Consider the following 16866-nt stretch of genomic DNA (forward strand, 5'->3'; position numbering starts at 1 on the left):
TATAATATTTTATATTAAAAGATTATGATATTTTATGTATCAAGAATTAGATAACTTTATCTAGCTTAAGAATAGTTAGGGAAAAAACTCTTTTCATCCTTAGGATTTCATTAATAGCATATTTCATCCATACTTTTTAAATAATAGCTCAAAACATCCTTACTCCAACTCACCGTTAGTTTAATGTTGTTAACTAATAATTCATTGAGGGCAAAATATGATTTTTTTATTAAAGTGATACAAACTATGTTAAAATAAATTTTTTACACAATTAAATAACACTACAAAACATTAAAATTTATATTTTGAAGCGAATATGAAAATTTATAAGTAGAAAGATGTACATTAAATAAGGAGGAATACCAAAAACTTTATCTCTCTAAATAAGTGCTATAAATAAAATAATTATAAAAAAGAGTAGAAAACAAAAGACAACTCAAATGTGAAACACTATTTTTCAATTATAGAATCTGACGTTGCAACCTATAATAACATCTAATTATATAAGGATTAAAAAATCAATAAGAATTTCAAATTAAAATAGATCAATACATGTAATTACAACCAATTAAAAATTGCAAGTAAAACTTTTATATTTGAAGTGAAGTATTAAATTACGAGACTTAATAAATTAAACAATTAAAATTTATTCACCCTTTCAAATTGTAAAAGTATTATTAGTCAAAAGTTTCAATAATAAACTAAACTCAATTAAGCAAAAAAGTATTTGGGTGTAATTGTTTTTTTTTTTTTTTGTTAGGCGCTCTAGCTCTCTGTAAAGAACTAGATGTTGATAATTCTTCTATCAAAAGCTCTTTAAAATACTCAAATTTACTTTCTAAATCGTCCTATTAGTTAATATAACTAATAAATAAAATTTAAAAATTGACATTAAAAGTTTATGAAAATATTGATAGTTGTTACTATATGATGTTTCTATTCAATTTCAATACTAGTGACGATGTTATATTACATTGACATATTTTTTAACTAGAATTTAAAAAGAAATTAAAGCAGTAATAAAATTTTAGCTCTCTAGTGTTTTCAATCTATTCAATAAAATATATAATTCAATTGAAAATAATATAATGGAATTAGGGTCATATTTGTAAATAAAATAAAAACTCTATTGTTATATAAAATTGATGAAAACATAAGGGTAATTGAGTTAGGGACATATTTGAATATAAAATAAAAACTCTACTTTTATACTAAATTGATGGAAACATAAGGGTAGCTGAATTAGGGACATATATGAAAATAAAATAAAAATTCTATTATTTTTACTAAATTGATAAAAAAAAGTAAGGGGTATAACTGATTTTTCTAGACTAGACTGGGCTACAGCTCGGTCTAGCCAACGTGTAGGTTTGCCATTGGAATAATCATCTTAAGCAACAAACTGTAATTAACACAATATATTTAAATCATTGGAAAAAAAATCAAAAATACAGCCAACTTTTATTTGCTTGCATGTGCTGAACATCTTCTTAATCTTCAATTAATTTTTATTTTAAACTTTACCACCACTTTTCCTTGACCATTATTATCTCTCGTAATCCTTACCATTGTCTCCCCAAGTCAGCTCACAATGCAATTAGAGAGTATACTTGTATGAATATGAAAATTATAATTATTTGTTGTACTTAGATATAGGGTTTAAAGGGTTTTCATGTTGCCAAAATAGAGAGAAGTGTAAAACAATTGCTTGAAATAGTATTTCTTGTTTAGCGGGATTAGATAAAAATTAGTTTCGGTTATATGTCAACCGTTTTTATTTTTTATTTTAATTTCTCTTTAATAGAAAATCTTTTTTTGCCCTCAACGAATTATTAACAAACGACATTTACTAACGATGAGTTAACGAGAATGATGTTTTAGGCCATTGTTTAAAAAGAATGGAAGAAATGAGCTATTGCATGAAACCCTAAGGATGAGAAGGACTTTTTTTCTCAATAATTATTCAATCATCAAATTTAAGGATAAAATTGTAACTTCAAAAAAAATCAACTAAATGTGGTGCCATTACACAAAGAGCAGCGACCATGCAAGGAAATAGTGAAACAGAATGGCTGAGACAAGTGACGACAATCCGCTGAAAAAATTATAATAAAACAAGAAAGCGACTGAATAGTTTTCAAAAGTCAAGTATATATCAAGTAGAGTTTGCCAAGTCTTTAAGTTCGTTTATAAATTTAGCACCAAGCCAAATAGCCAACCAACCACTCACTTTTGCAGATCAATTAGAGAGAGAAAAAAAAATTATGATTATGCTGCATTCATGTTTATGCTTCTCTCCTAAGTATCATCCTTTACAACTGTCTGGTATGTCTCTCGTTTCCCCACGAATCTTCCTTCTAATAAGTTTATGAAAAATGGTATTTATAGTCGGTGTCTCTTCACCTCTACTAATAAATGCTCTAATTTTTGAGTTTTTTAAAGTGGAGGTTGAACGTTTTTTTTAAATGTTAAAATATCTAAACTATCCTTAACTTATTTGACAATCTTATTTTATTTTTTTCATAACATAACTTTAAAAAATTTATCTATTAAAGTAATTTTATAATTTTTAATAAAAACTTTCATTGACAATCAAACAACTAAAATTTTTTTAGTAAAAACTCTACATGTAAAAGCTTTACTAATAAAAACTCTATTCAAATAAGGTTTATTTAAAAATTTATATCAAACGGAGCCCTAAACTTTCAAAACAGTGATAGAAGTAATAGTAAATATTAACACACTCAATTATTATTCTTTTAATTAATGATAACCCCATATAATTTTAAAGTTGATTTTGTTGCCATTCTGAAAAATTCTTGAGGATAAATATGAGTATTGTAAGTTTTTATATATTGTAAACTTATAATTAATTACTTTATCACATAAATAATAATACTAGCACAAATAGTTGTACATATTTTCTATTTTAAGAAACTAAATATCTCTAGGTCAGTAATGTTATACTTATTTTGTTGGGATACTTAGTTTGTATCCCAATTAATGTGTCATCAATAAAATTTCATCATTTGGATGATAAATAATAAAATTTAATAATTTTGAGCTCATGCCATGTAAGCTATCAACTCAATTTGTACAATTGCTTTCAATATAAATCATTAATATGTTTTATATATTAAGTTTTATTTAAGTGAAGAATTTTGGCATAAACCTTGAGCTATTAATATCAAGAGAGATTGTTAATTTTCTCCCTAATGAAATCAATATACATCATTTACTCCCTTATTATTTTCATAATTAATACCCAATAAGCCCCAACACCATAATTTTCTAGCATTAACCTTGTTTTTAAAATGCATTTTTTATATTTATTATCAATTAAATAAATCATATAAATTGAAAATAAAAAAATTAAATTTTAAAAGGAAGAAACATGGGTTTTGTGTAAATAAAAAATGAATGATAACATTTTTTTTTTTATACTTTTTGTTGCTTTTAAACATTTTTTTCTTATAAATTTATATTTTATAGCCGAAGATCAAACATCAAGCAAATTCCTTTAAATTTTTTTGTGCCAGAAGGGGTTATTGGGTATTATTAAAACAATAAGGAAGAAAGTAATATATATTGATTTCACCAGAGGGAAACTAGCAATCTCTTTAATTTTGATCTGTAAGTGTATATATATATATATATATATATATATATATATATATATATATATATTATCATTATCTAATAAGGGATTTATTTAAATTATTAAATAAGGGATAAACTAAAAAAAAAAAAACACATCCTTCAGTATAATATATTTTATTATGTAGTATAATACAGTGTGTGTTTTTCCTATATTTCAAGGGATTTCTTACTTTATTAAAGTTGCAAGACTACATGTTATATATATATATTTTTTATCTGATAAATTTTGGAGTATTGCTAGAGAGAGATAAGTATGAGAGAAAGACGAGAGAATTTTGCTCTCTCTCTCTCTCTACCCCTTTCTTCATTATTTCTCTCGTCTTTCTATTGTCCTTCTCTACACCAAGCATTTTCCTAAACTTTATATGTATTCTTATGGTCATTTTAGGTTGCGTGAAAAAGCATGTATCGCCAATAACACGGATACATGAGGGCGCTGTGAACAGAGGTAGCGAAAGCACGAAGTACTCCATCAGATGCCGAAGTTCATTATTTCACTTGACCAATTGCAGGAATAGAAACGGCGAGGGTATTACAAGCGACAAACAGTGTAAACCATTCAACAGGCACCGTGCTCCCGTCACGTTACAAGATGAAGCTGCATCAAGATTCGACGAAGATAATAATAATTCCATCAGCTTTCGCGATGCTTTCCTCAAGAATATCAACGCAATTTTTCAATTCACTCGTCCCTTCTTTCTTCTTGGCACTGTGAGTTGCTAATTGTTAATTAATTTATATATAATTAAAAAACAGGTATATAAATATTCTCAGGTGCCAATATCTTTTTTTTTTTTTATATATATGAATTCATTGTACACACCATATGATAAATTAGTCAATGAAACAAAAAATAATAAAAACATTAATACATCATATGATGTATATAATGAATTTATATTTTAAATATATAAATATTCACACTGAAGAAATAATACACACACATATATAAAATGAAATAAATTTCTATTTACAGTTAACGTAATATGATTTTTATGTTTTTTATCGATTATGTTTTATGCAGACGATTGATATGACCTCGGTATCTCTTCTTGCACCGCAACAGTTTGCCGATTTGACTCCGACATTTTTTATTGGATTATTGAAGGTAAATTATAAATTAATTAATGATATAATAATAAAAATTGCTTGTAATGTACTGTTTAGTAATTATTTAAATAATTCTTCATTATATTTCAGGCCATAGTGCCCGGATTACTGGTGAACATTTATGAGGTGGGAGTAAACCAGTTGTATGATGTTGAAATAGACAAGGTATAAATTTCATCAGAGACAACTAATTTTATGAATAATTAGTTCCAATCATAAATATATACAATCTGTGCATTACTAAATTAGGTAATAATTTCATTAATATAATTTCATTCTTAGTTATATTGCTTACTTAATTTTTCTGGTAAATTAGTTTAACATTGTTTAATTCATTGTTAATAAAGATTAACAAGCCTGATCTCCCCCTTGCTTCCGGTGATTTGTCCATTGGAGCTGGAATCACAATTACTTGCACATGTTTATTGATGGTAAGCAAATGCTAACAACTACTGCTTAAGAATTTCTGTTTAATTTTTAGTATTGATTAATTTGTTAATTATTAGGAAAAATAACTCTCTAATCTCGCTACTATCGAATTTACATTTAGTAAGTGAAGCTATATTCCATCTAAATTTATGTAATTTTTAATTCATTGATTTCAATTTTCAGAGTCTGGCTATAGGAATTATGCTTCAATCTCCACCCCTTATTTCTACCATCATTATGTGGTTTGTACTTTCAAGTGCGTATTCCGTCGATGTAAGTGTGGCCCTGAGTGAGATTCACTACTATTTTTATCAACTTTAAAATTTTAATTTGTACGTTGCACAAGTTTTTCAAAATTATTTTATGTTGGAATAAGTTTCAAGTTTAAGTTTTCAACTCACATGTTCTTTTTTTTTTTTTAAAGTAATCAATATGTTAAACTTAATTAATTCACAACATTGGTCATTTGATCACAATATATTCATGATCTAATTGGTTATTTATCAATCTTGTAGCTTCCCTTTCTTAGATGGAAGAGAAATCCATTTCTAGCAACAATGTATGGGGTGCTTGAGAGGGGACTTGCAATGCCTCTTGGTTACTTCATGCACATCCAGGCACGTACAAATTGTGCCTAGCTCCGTGTCATCATTTGGTCACTCATTAATTAACTTTTTATTTTCTTTTGTATTTTCCACTGAAGTGGGTTTGAAATATACCCTGCATGCATACAGAAGTACGTGCTTGGAAGACCTATAGAGTTTTCAAGAACATTGATGTTTGTAGTGGCTGTCAAGTGCTGGTTTTGCGTTTTGCTTGTACTTCTTAAGGTAAATAAACTGAGAAACCTTAAAAATGAGCAGAGCATATATATAATGGATTATGGATGGATACTAATGTATTTTCTTTGGACTTTAAATAGGATATGCCTGATGTGGATGGTGATAAAGAACATGGCATTCAAACGCTCAGTATCGCTCTAGGAAAAGAGAAAGTGTGTAAATTAATTCGAATAAATTCTATAACCATCATTTTTAACTTCAATTTTTGTCCTAGATTTTCCTTTCTAACTGTTATTCTTCTTAACAGGTACTTTGGCTAGGTGTTTATATGTTATTAGTTGTCTACGGAGCTCTTGTAATAGCAGGAGCTTCGTCACCCTTCCTGGAAAGCAAGCTTATCACTGTAAGAATGTGGGGGGGGGGGGGGGGGGGTTGTTGATTTGTTACGGAATTCTAGATTTTATTAAAATTTGAGAAAACTATTAAATTATATGGTCTAATAGTATAATGCCATTACACTACTAAATCATATGACTTAATAGTTTTTTCAGACTTTAACAAAGCCCACAACTATGCATTGTATTATTTCATAAGAAATTTAGCCTTTTATGTATGTATGTGATCACAATTACTTACTAATTAAGAATTAAATTGTTTTTTTCTCGCAGATTATTGGCCACAGCACACTTGCATTTCTTTTGTTGCAACGAGCTCGAAATGTTGATGTCTCCAGTCAAGCAGCAATACTTTCTTTTTACAGGTTCATTTGGAAGGTAGGTGGTTCTACTTTGATGTGTAATTTCAATATTATTTTCATTCAAATCCAAGAAAGTTTTAGAATTTTATTTAATTGTAGACTGACTTATATAGTTATATGTTTTTGCACGCATTTGCAGTTACTCTTTGCTGAACACATCCTCCTTCCATGCGTACGACTATGAGATAACTTTGTTGCCAGCTTACAGCAACTATTGTGTTGTGTTGTTGTGTTAAAACGATAATAAGGTTGTTGCGATTGATGTCAATAAGTTGTTAGATAAGACTTAAAAATCTATATATTCATGCACCAATGTTCCAGAGATCTACTACCATAGACAAGATTAATGTCATTTATATATGGCAAAATTTACGTACTTGTGAAAGTTCATGCACTCGAGTACAACTGGTAGCTTTTTCTTTATTTTCTGATGGCTAAAAGTTTAAATCCTTGTATCAACGAGATTTTTGCAGTTCACTCTTTTTGACGTCGATGTCTGGTTTCTACTTTTCATCCTTTGGAAACAAGCCATAGCCCTTGCAACTGCACTTATTATTACATACGTGGGGATGACGAGTTCACTGTTAGTGTTTTTGAGCCTTTTCTTTATTCTTATAAATTTTATTGACGGTCTATAATATGGTGTGTTTGTCAAAAGATAGAAAGTTTTCTGTATGTTAAAAATGTCACACGTCCTTCGGCAGTAAATTTTGAACATTAATATTAGATTAGGGATATATAATAGGCGATTAAAAATATTAGAGTTCTAAATAGTAAAAAATATTAATATTACATCACGGATGTAATGAATCATTTCAAAAAAAATACTAACAGAGTCTAAAAAAAATCAACTACTGGCACTCACTAATCAATTAATGTCACATTGTTTAGAATAATTTTTTAAGACAAAAAATTTAAGATGAGTAGCACTATCTTCAAAGAGAAATGATAAAAATCCCATTTTTTTAATCTCAAATTTATCTCAATTTATGTGTTATTCATTAAATGATTGATAATTGTTTTTATAAAATTTAAATAAATTAATTACATCATCTTACCAATCAATTACTAAATACCACATTAATCAATTAATAAATACCACATTATTTGAAATAGTTAACCAATTACTAAATACCACATTAACCAATTAATAAATACCACATTATTTGAAATAGTTAACCAATTAATAAATACCACATTAACCAATTAATAAATATCACATTATTTGAAATAGTTTTTTTGGATGAAACATCTGGAATGTTTAATAGCGCTGCAAAAGCATCAAATCTTCTCCACGTTCTTGGTTATAGCACCCCAATTCCAAGATACTGTCTGAAATCCATTTTAATTTTCCACTTACTTTTTCTTTAGGAATTTATTCTGAGCACTAATGTACTGGATCGAACATCGAAGGCTCATCAGAGACTAGCTAGGATTTCATTTTATTTCTTATGGTAATTTTGCGTAGTAGATGAAACTGAATCACAAAAAGTAGAAAATGAAACGTTCACTGTTCACACAAGAAATTCCCTTGCTTATTTTTTAATACCATAAGCCAGCCTATCAAACAGAATCGGACTACATCAGCTTTCGCATTCAGTGTTCTGTTACGTGTCGAATTTAACTAACCGGCAGCAGGAATGGTTTAAGCCTACGTGATAGCAGTCAACAAGCAAATGCAGGTGTCAATGATGACGCTTTCTGGAGATCAAAGAAATGAACATTACTAGACCAAAGTGAAATGTATATATTAACCCATCAAATGATTAGAAAATAGAAATCTGTACAGGTTGATCGGGGTTAGCGCCATTACGAAATGAGATGGCTGGAAAAACAGCATGTAGTGTTTCTTATGTACAGAATCAATACAAGAAAACGATAATTTGGCGAAAGTAAATCTAGGCATTTCAGTTGCCAATGTCGAAGTATCTTGGATCTTCTGGGAAATGGTATTCTACATTCAACTGCCATCAGACGAGAAAACCTCTATTAGCCCTAAAGTACTAGGACACCAAATAAAAAAATTCTTTGGTCTACATTATCATGATAAAGAGTCTTATAAAGACTGATCAACTTATGCATATGCAGGCAGCATCAACTGGGTAAGGCTCACTAGAAATCTAGAATCTATAAAGAATATTTTTTCTTGAGGGTTAAGGAGTGCAAATACGAGGCATTACCAGATCATTCAGCCAACAAATAATTACTTCGGTATTCTCATTTTCTATCAGAATCCAGAGTACTCTATCTAAGATTTCATATGACCAAACAACCCATCAGCTTAAACACCATACAAATGTGCAAAATCGACATAAGAGAACTTAAGAAGAGTGCATACTAGAGCCAAAAAACAGATGAAATCAAGATCACATACCGTGCCCTCATCAGCATCTGAATGGCGTTGAGGAAACACAACCTCAAGTCATTGTATAGATAGAACCTTCGCTCACCTTCCTTGTCTAGACTTGCATTTTGTGGCACAGAGAAAGGATCAGATTTACATCTCTGAACCAAATGCGACTTTTTCTTGGGAGAGGGGCATAAAAAACGAAGATGAAGAGCTTAACGCAGAGCACCAGCTCCAGAATTATTCTCGTTAACTTTAGAACAACTCTTAGCTAGCCTCTTGCAAGTTTCATGACATGTATCCATGCAGTTGGTATCCTTACGATCAGTCTTTGGCCACAGCCAATCACCATTATTGTACCCATTCTCAAGCATACAGGAACGAATACTTGCCACATCCTAGGATTGAGTGGATGACTTCCTTCTATCTACTGAATCCACTAGATCAGAACATTCAATTTCTTTAACTTCAGTATTCTGGTCAATAGAATGCCTAGCATGCGCCATGTCAACTCCATCTGAATTTAAGAATCTGCTAAACTTAACAGGGTGGCTTTGCTGTTGGACTGCAGTTACCTTTTCTCTGACTTTAGTTCCCAAACTTATCTGTCCTTGTTTCAACTCTGTAGATGTCGGGCCAGAAGAGGCTAGAGTAACCTTCTGTCGCAAGAATGTCTAATTTGATTTGAACGGCAGCGAAAAAAAAACGAAAGAAAGAAAAACGCACATACAATTAGATACAATGAGATTAAAAGTCCACTGTCCACACGATATGAACACATATAACTTGCATACAATGAAAAGACACTAAAGAGAGAAATAGTAGCACCAAAAAAGAAATAATAAGCATGAAACAAAAACAAAAATCAGTGAGGGAGATATGCTTTAAGATGTGACTATTTTCTGAGTGATTACAATGATAACATTCTTGAATGTTCACAATCAAAATGAATACTATCACAACAGACATAATAGGAACAAATTCAATAAATTTAAGCTTCCTGAAATGACCAAACCTCTGACATTAAAAAAGTGTTTGCTTCCAGGAGAAATCAACTTTATGTAATATTCCAATTCAACTATGATAAACAATTTAATTCATCAACTTTCGAATGACATCCAGAAGCAGAAGAAGTGTCATCGACATTGCAATCTAAGACAAGGTTAGTGCCCTCTACTAATTGCTTATTTCACATCAACAGTTTGGTAAAAGAAAATTTTCCTTTTCAATAGAGCCAGAGCACTTGTTCAATCAGAGACCAAACTATAATTTAATGAAGACAAAAAGCAGGTTCTATTGAATCTTACTCTAGTACCAGCTGGCATGTCACTCAAATCGTAGTTGCACAGGTATGTGTGAACAGGTGTTTTTTCTGGGTTGCTGAGAACCTACACAAATCAAATCATTTTAAAAGTAAATAAATATGTTATATTCTTTAAAAGAAACTATTAAATACCTATAAGCATGTAGATTCCAGAAACCTTAAAACCAACATCTATAAATAGAAATCCCTTCCAAGGGATCAGGCATGTTACTTTCCAAGCATGAATGTATGAGAGAAAACTATAGGATTAGAATTGTTCCCATATGAATGACTTCTCAGTAGATGATATAACATAGCAACAACGAGAGATCCTTCTCAGGTACATACACGGTATGCTAGTTTGATATATAAATTAAGGTCCTGTTTGGGATGCTGTGGAAAAAAAACTGTAACTATAAAACAAAAGTTAATAATATGTCGTAAATATAAAATTTAAATAGTAATTTTAACAAAATTATTAAAGATATAAACACTTGGGTTAAAAGATTGGGGGATAATCTCTTGTTGTAAAGGTTCATTGATACCTTGGAAGTCAATTGTAAACATTTGAAGCCTTGGGAGGCTTGGATAGTGAAATCCTCACGCTTGGTTTGCTTGGAGGCGTGGATGTAAGTAGGGATTGCCGAACCACATAAAACTCTTTGTGTTTACTCTCTCTTCCCTTACTCTTTTATTTTTTAGTATTGTTAAATTTATTGTTTTTTATTTTAGCATTGTTAAATTTATTGTTTTTTATTTCATTAAAGCATTAGATTAAATTGTTGTTCGATTTGTTTAGCTTATGTTTTAAGAACCCAATTCAACCCCCTCTTCGGTTGCATAACTAGCATTTCAAAATCAGCTCGGAATTCCTCTCCTTGAATATTCAACTTCAATTGCCGGCAAATAGCATCACTAATTATTTTGGTTCCATCTGCCACTAATACAGTCATTGGACTAACACGTTGAAGTTCACAGCCTGTTCTTTTTGCAACCGTAGGGTCAAGCAAGTTGTGAGTACTTCCAAAATCATTGAGTATGGTGATAGCTTTCTTTTTGCTGCCGCAAATTCTTATAGTTTGGTGAGTGTTAGACCCACATACGGCAAGAAGGGAAACTTGAGATTCTTCTTTTCCTTCCACTTTGTCAACTTCATTTGGCTCTTCACCCTTGCTATCTTCGCCTTGTAATAGATAAATATGTTTCCGTTTGCAAACATGACTAGGCTTATACTTCTCATCACAATAATAACAAAGCTTTTTTTTCTCTCCTCTCTTGCATCTCTACTGCAGAAATCCGTTTCACAGGTGGTAATCGGCTACTGTCTGACTTTTTTGGCACAAAAGAATTCATTGTACTCACCCCACCTTTGTTAACCCCTTTGGCCTCCTTAAGAATTGCTTCCATAGCTCGTTCTTGTAGCAAGGCTAAATCAATGGCTTGGGTCAGAGTGTTCGGTTGAAACATGGTGACTTGGTTCTTAATGGCATCCTTCAAGCCACTAATGAAACATTGAACAAAGAAATCCTCTGGCAGCCCCTTTGTTCTAGCCATCAATGCCCAAATTGTTCTTGATAGGCTTTTACTACATTAGTTTGCTTCAGCTTGGTTAATTGCCCAACTGGACTATCATAAGCACTAGGACCAAAACGAGCAACGCATTCTGTAGAAAAACTCTCCCAGTTGATAAAATTGCATGGCCAGCTTCATACCCCTAAAACTATTCGAGGGCATGTCCCTCTAAATTGATCGATGCCATCTCTACTTTCTCTTCTTCAACAATTCCATTGATGTTAAAAAAACTATCACACTTGTAAATCCACCCACTAGGATTTTCACCCTCGAATTTGGGAAAATTCAATTTGGAAAATCAAGTTTGAACGGAATTCTTACCAGTATGATTGTTATTCGAACCCCTATTGGTTGAAGTACTTTCCCCCGTTGTTGGAATCCCATGTCTTTGTTGTTGTGGATTGATCAAATTTCAGGCTTATAGCAGCCATCATCTTAGATAAATCCGATAAAAGAAGGCCGTGTTTTTCTGAGGTCTCCTGCAACTGCTTCAAAGACTCATCCACACGCTTTTGCTCTTGTGCTCTCATTCCATCAGCCAAATTGGTGCCAAAATCGAGCTCTGATACCAAATCTTATGATCAAAGAGGTAGAGCAAAAAAAAAAAAAAAACTCTTGAAGTTTTATTAAGTTTTTTTTTCTAATAAAAAAAATTAACCCCCCAATCGAGTTCTTCTTATACAGAGAAAACAAGAAAATAAGCTAATAAAGAAAACAACTAAATAAGGAAACAGCTAGCTAGAATCAAGGCAAATCAATCTTAAAAGGAAACTGTCGTAACAGGGCTTCAGTTAGACGAAGAGGAATAGGATTGATGGGCTGCTGGATTCAAACAACAGATGGAGAGAAGGGCTTGTAAAAATTACAGCAGAGGTGTGCAACTACTTTACTAATATATTTACCTCCTCAAATCCTTCTCATGATTCAATTGATGATGTTATTATTGATTTGGAGCCTAAAGTAACAGAGGATATGAATCAAATGATAGACAAAGCCTTTATGGAGGAGGAAATTCGTCTAACCCTTTTTCAGATGCATCCCTACAAAGCTCTTGGGCCTGATGGACTAAATGCTGGATTTTTTTCAAAAATATTGGCATATTATCGGCGAATTAGTAACAAATGTTTGTTTTCATATTGTGAATGATGGGGAGACATCTCTTATTTGAATAAAACTTAAATTACTCTGTTCCTTAAAATTAAAAAGCCAAAAAAGGGTATCCGAATGCAGGCCTATTGGTCTCTGTAATATTATCTATAAAATTATTACAAAAACAGTGGTTAAAAAGATAAAGCTGGAAATCAAAGCGTTTTTGCATCAGGTAGACCTATTATAGACAATATAATTGTAGTTATGAAGGTTTATATAAAATTAGATTAAGAAAAAGGAGAAAAATGGTATGATGGCTCTGAAGTTAGATATTAATAAGCTTTATGATCGCCTGGAATGGGATTTTCTAGGTAAGGTGATGCTAAAATTTGATTTTATTTTGCGTTGTATTATAGCTTCTTCCTTCTCCGTGTTCGTTAATGGAGTTCCATCAGATAATATAATTCCTAAAAGAGGATTAAGACAGGGCTGCCCACTCTCTATTTATTTTATGTGCCAAAGCTTTTTCATGTTTATTACAAAATATTATTAGTGCGAACGTAATTCATGGTGTTGATTTTGGGCGACATTGTCCTTCCATTTTTTACTTTTGTTTGTAGATAACGGCCTCGTTTTTTAGAAAGCCTCAGTGGATGAGTGCCGACACCTTAAGAGAATATTTGAGAAGTTCTCGCTTCTGGCCAGGTGTTTAATTAAAAGAAAATCTTCAATACTTCTCAGTCCAAATGTACAGGCTGATGTTTTTGCAAAATTAAAGGCGGCCTTCCAGCTGGAGGTTGTATCTCATCATGAGAAATATTTCAGTTTGCCTTCAATGCTTGGCAGATCTAAATATCAAAATTTCAGTGAGCTGAAGGAAAAGTTTTGCAACAAGGTTAATCGCTGGAAATCAATGTTGTTTTCTAGTGACGATAAAAAGGTTTTGATTAAAGTTGTTGCCTAGGCGATTCTAACATATGCCATGAGTCTTTTTTAGCTTCATTTAATCCTTTATGACAATATTTAAAAAATCATTGCAAAATTTTAGTGGGGATCCAATGTGACGGCAAGGAGTATTCACTGGATGGATTGGAAAAAGATGTGTGTGCCGAAAGAAGATGGTGGGTCTAAGCTTTCATGATCTCGGAGCTTTTAATCAAGCACTTCGTGGAAAGCAATGTCGGAGGTTGCTTCATTGCCCAGAATAATTAATAGATATTTACCGAAAGGGGAGTTCATGAGAAGTAAGTTGCGATTGAACCCTTCGTATGTATGGAGAAGTTTACTTTGAGGAAAGAAGGTATAGAGAATTGTCTAGATTGAGAGTAGGTGATGGTAAATCAATCGTTGTCTACTCAGATAGATGGATGCCAAGCCTCATATATTCAAGCTAATATCACCAAAGGTTTTGCTTGATTACAATATGGTTGCTAAACTTATTGATAGAAGGGGCTGTTGGAACGAACAACTAATCTGAAAAAAGTTTCTCTTAGTTGATGTCAAGTTAATTCTAGAAATTCCTCTTCCTCATGCTTCGAGACAAGACAAATTAGTCTGGCATGATGATAAAAGAGGAATTTATTCAGTGAAGAGTGGTTATCAAGTATCTTTAATGATAAAACTTCCTGAGAGTCCTTCTTGTTCTAATGGTGCTCAATGTGGATTTAAGTTCTTATAGTTTTACTGCGTACCAAACAAAATTAAAATATTTTTTAGAGGGCCATCAACAACTTGTTTGTTGAAAAGTCAAAAGAGTTTGGTTGGAAAAGAAAAGTGAGCCACATACATTGCTTTTATTTTTCAAAGTCGGCACCAAATTGCAAGCTGTATTTGGCATTTGACAATCCTGCACCAAATGAAGAAAAATGGAAAAGTTAGCAAAATTTGTCAAATTGACAGAGATGGATATTGACAAATTGCAGATGGATTAGGTGGAATAGTGCATGCTTGAAGCCTATAAATTGAAGCCATTTCTTCATTCTATAATCATCCCAAAATTGTTAAGCTTATAAGTTTCTAAACTTTTGAGAGAAGTGAGAGAAGTGTGTCTGGGGAATTTATCTTTCCTGCAGAGTGTGAGAGTACTGGGTATATTTAGGTTTCTGGGAAGTGAGATTCGTTACTCAAATATTGTACTCTATTAATTGTTAAATAAACAATTATTCTTTCTTGCCTCCGTGAATGTAGATTTAATTACCAAACCACGTAATTCTTGTGTCCTTTATTTTTCTATAATTATTTGGTGCGCTTGATTCCGCATTCCGAGCACAACAAGTGGTATCAGAGCCGAAGGTTCGTACTTGGGGGGATACGGTACTGTTCACGTATACAGTACTATTCCCGTATATGATACTGTTCACATACTGTACTGTTCACGAATACAGTGGAGACGGCCATTTGTACTTGGGAGACAGTCTATTGTAAGTAGTGTGTATTTTTGCATGTCTAGGAAAGTTCTGTCAACAAAGGCGATAAGAGTCTAAGGATTCTGGTTTTTAATTGGGACCGAGTTCTCGTCCAGTTTCTTGGGAACTTTCCTAATGCATTTATTCACACAAAATTAACATCATAGAGACTGTTTTTCAAGTGGAAATAGTTCGTTGAAAAAATGGTAGAAGGTGAAACTTTCAGAATTGGGGAGAGATCTACCGAGACTATTTCAGGAGACACTTCAGGTGGGAGGCGAGATTTGTCAAATCACTATTCAGCACCTATTATAGGAGGCCAGAAGATCGATGTTGAAAAGTTTGATGGGAAAATCAACTTCGGCATGTGGAAGCGCGAAGTTATGGATGCCTTTATTCAAATCGATCTCGATGTTGTTCTGAAAAATAAAAGACACTTGTATGATGAAGAAATTTAGGATCGTATGAATGAAAAAGTTTGTGGTCATATCAGATCTTGTTTGACCAAGGAGGTGAAATACTTGGTGAAAGATGAGGAGTGTGCGGTGACTTTGTGGCGTACATTGGAGAAGAAGTACCTGGTGAAAAGTCTTGAAAATCGCCTTCATGTAATAAATAGTGTCGTATACATGTACAGTGCCGTATATGTGAACAGTTCCCGACTCCAAAAATACAACCAATAGCTCTGATACTACTGTTAGGAAATTGGTGGGTGGAGCAGACAAGCAGCTAAAATAAAATTGGAAGAAAAATAAAGAACGAGCACAATAGAGGACACCAGAAATTACGTGGTTCGACTTTTAGCCTACATCCACGGGCGAAGACAGAAGGAAATATTTTACTAGCGAAAAGGAGTTACAAGTATTGTAGTATTTTAGCTCACTTCCCAAAACCCCAATACACCTAAACTCTCTAAATCACTATAACAAGAGCTTATAAATTCAAGCTCTCTAAATTCTCTCTCAACTGCTAAATTGCTCTCTGAATGGAATGTATAAGCTCTTCATTTGCACTTCTATTTATAGCAAAATGATGGCCAAGAAAGTCAAAACCTTGTTCCTCCTTTTCAAACCCATGTTCCTCATTTTCTTCTTCAAACATTTCTTTTTCCATTTTCCTCTTCAAGCATTTCGGCCTTTTCAATCTTCAAAGCCCTGTGCCACCAATCTTGTTTATTCAAAGCTTCTAGATGCAGCCAATTTTGACATTCTCTCACTTGGAGATTAAATTGAAAATCAATCAATCTCCACACCATCATTTCTGCTTCGCCATAATCATGTTGCCTACGTTTCTGCTAGGCCACAAGAGGATCTACTCCAGATAAACTTATCAGTATTTATCAGCTTGGTCAAAACATCTGCTAGGTTCTCCTTCGTATGGATTTTCTGTAAATTTGTTCGAGAAGTAGTGGA

At 32.2% G+C, this 16866-nt stretch overlaps 1 protein-coding gene across 1 annotated transcript in view; it reads left to right on the plus strand.

Moving 5' to 3' along the window:
• The window catches only part of LOC18052768 (coumarin 8-geranyltransferase 1b, chloroplastic), a 20813-nt gene extending 13891 nt beyond the window's left edge, over positions 1-6922 (plus strand). Inside the window, exons 3-13 of the mRNA XM_024190761.1 lie at positions 4173-4371; positions 4685-4768; positions 4861-4935; positions 5118-5201; positions 5383-5472; positions 5715-5816; positions 5934-6029; positions 6122-6193; positions 6289-6384; positions 6650-6754; positions 6878-6922. Coding sequence (XP_024046529.1) covers positions 4173-4371; positions 4685-4768; positions 4861-4935; positions 5118-5201; positions 5383-5472; positions 5715-5816; positions 5934-6029; positions 6122-6193; positions 6289-6384; positions 6650-6754; positions 6878-6922 — 1048 coding nt within the window. The remainder of the gene's footprint in view (positions 1-4172; positions 4372-4684; positions 4769-4860; positions 4936-5117; positions 5202-5382; positions 5473-5714; positions 5817-5933; positions 6030-6121; positions 6194-6288; positions 6385-6649; positions 6755-6877) is intronic.
• Positions 6923-16866: the final 9944 nt, after the last annotated feature.

This window comes from Citrus clementina, unplaced genomic scaffold, assembly GCF_000493195.1.
Source record: "Citrus clementina cultivar Clemenules unplaced genomic scaffold, Citrus_clementina_v1.0 scaffold_2, whole genome shotgun sequence".
In the NCBI taxonomy this organism is placed as follows: domain Eukaryota; kingdom Viridiplantae; phylum Streptophyta; class Magnoliopsida; order Sapindales; family Rutaceae; genus Citrus; species Citrus x clementina.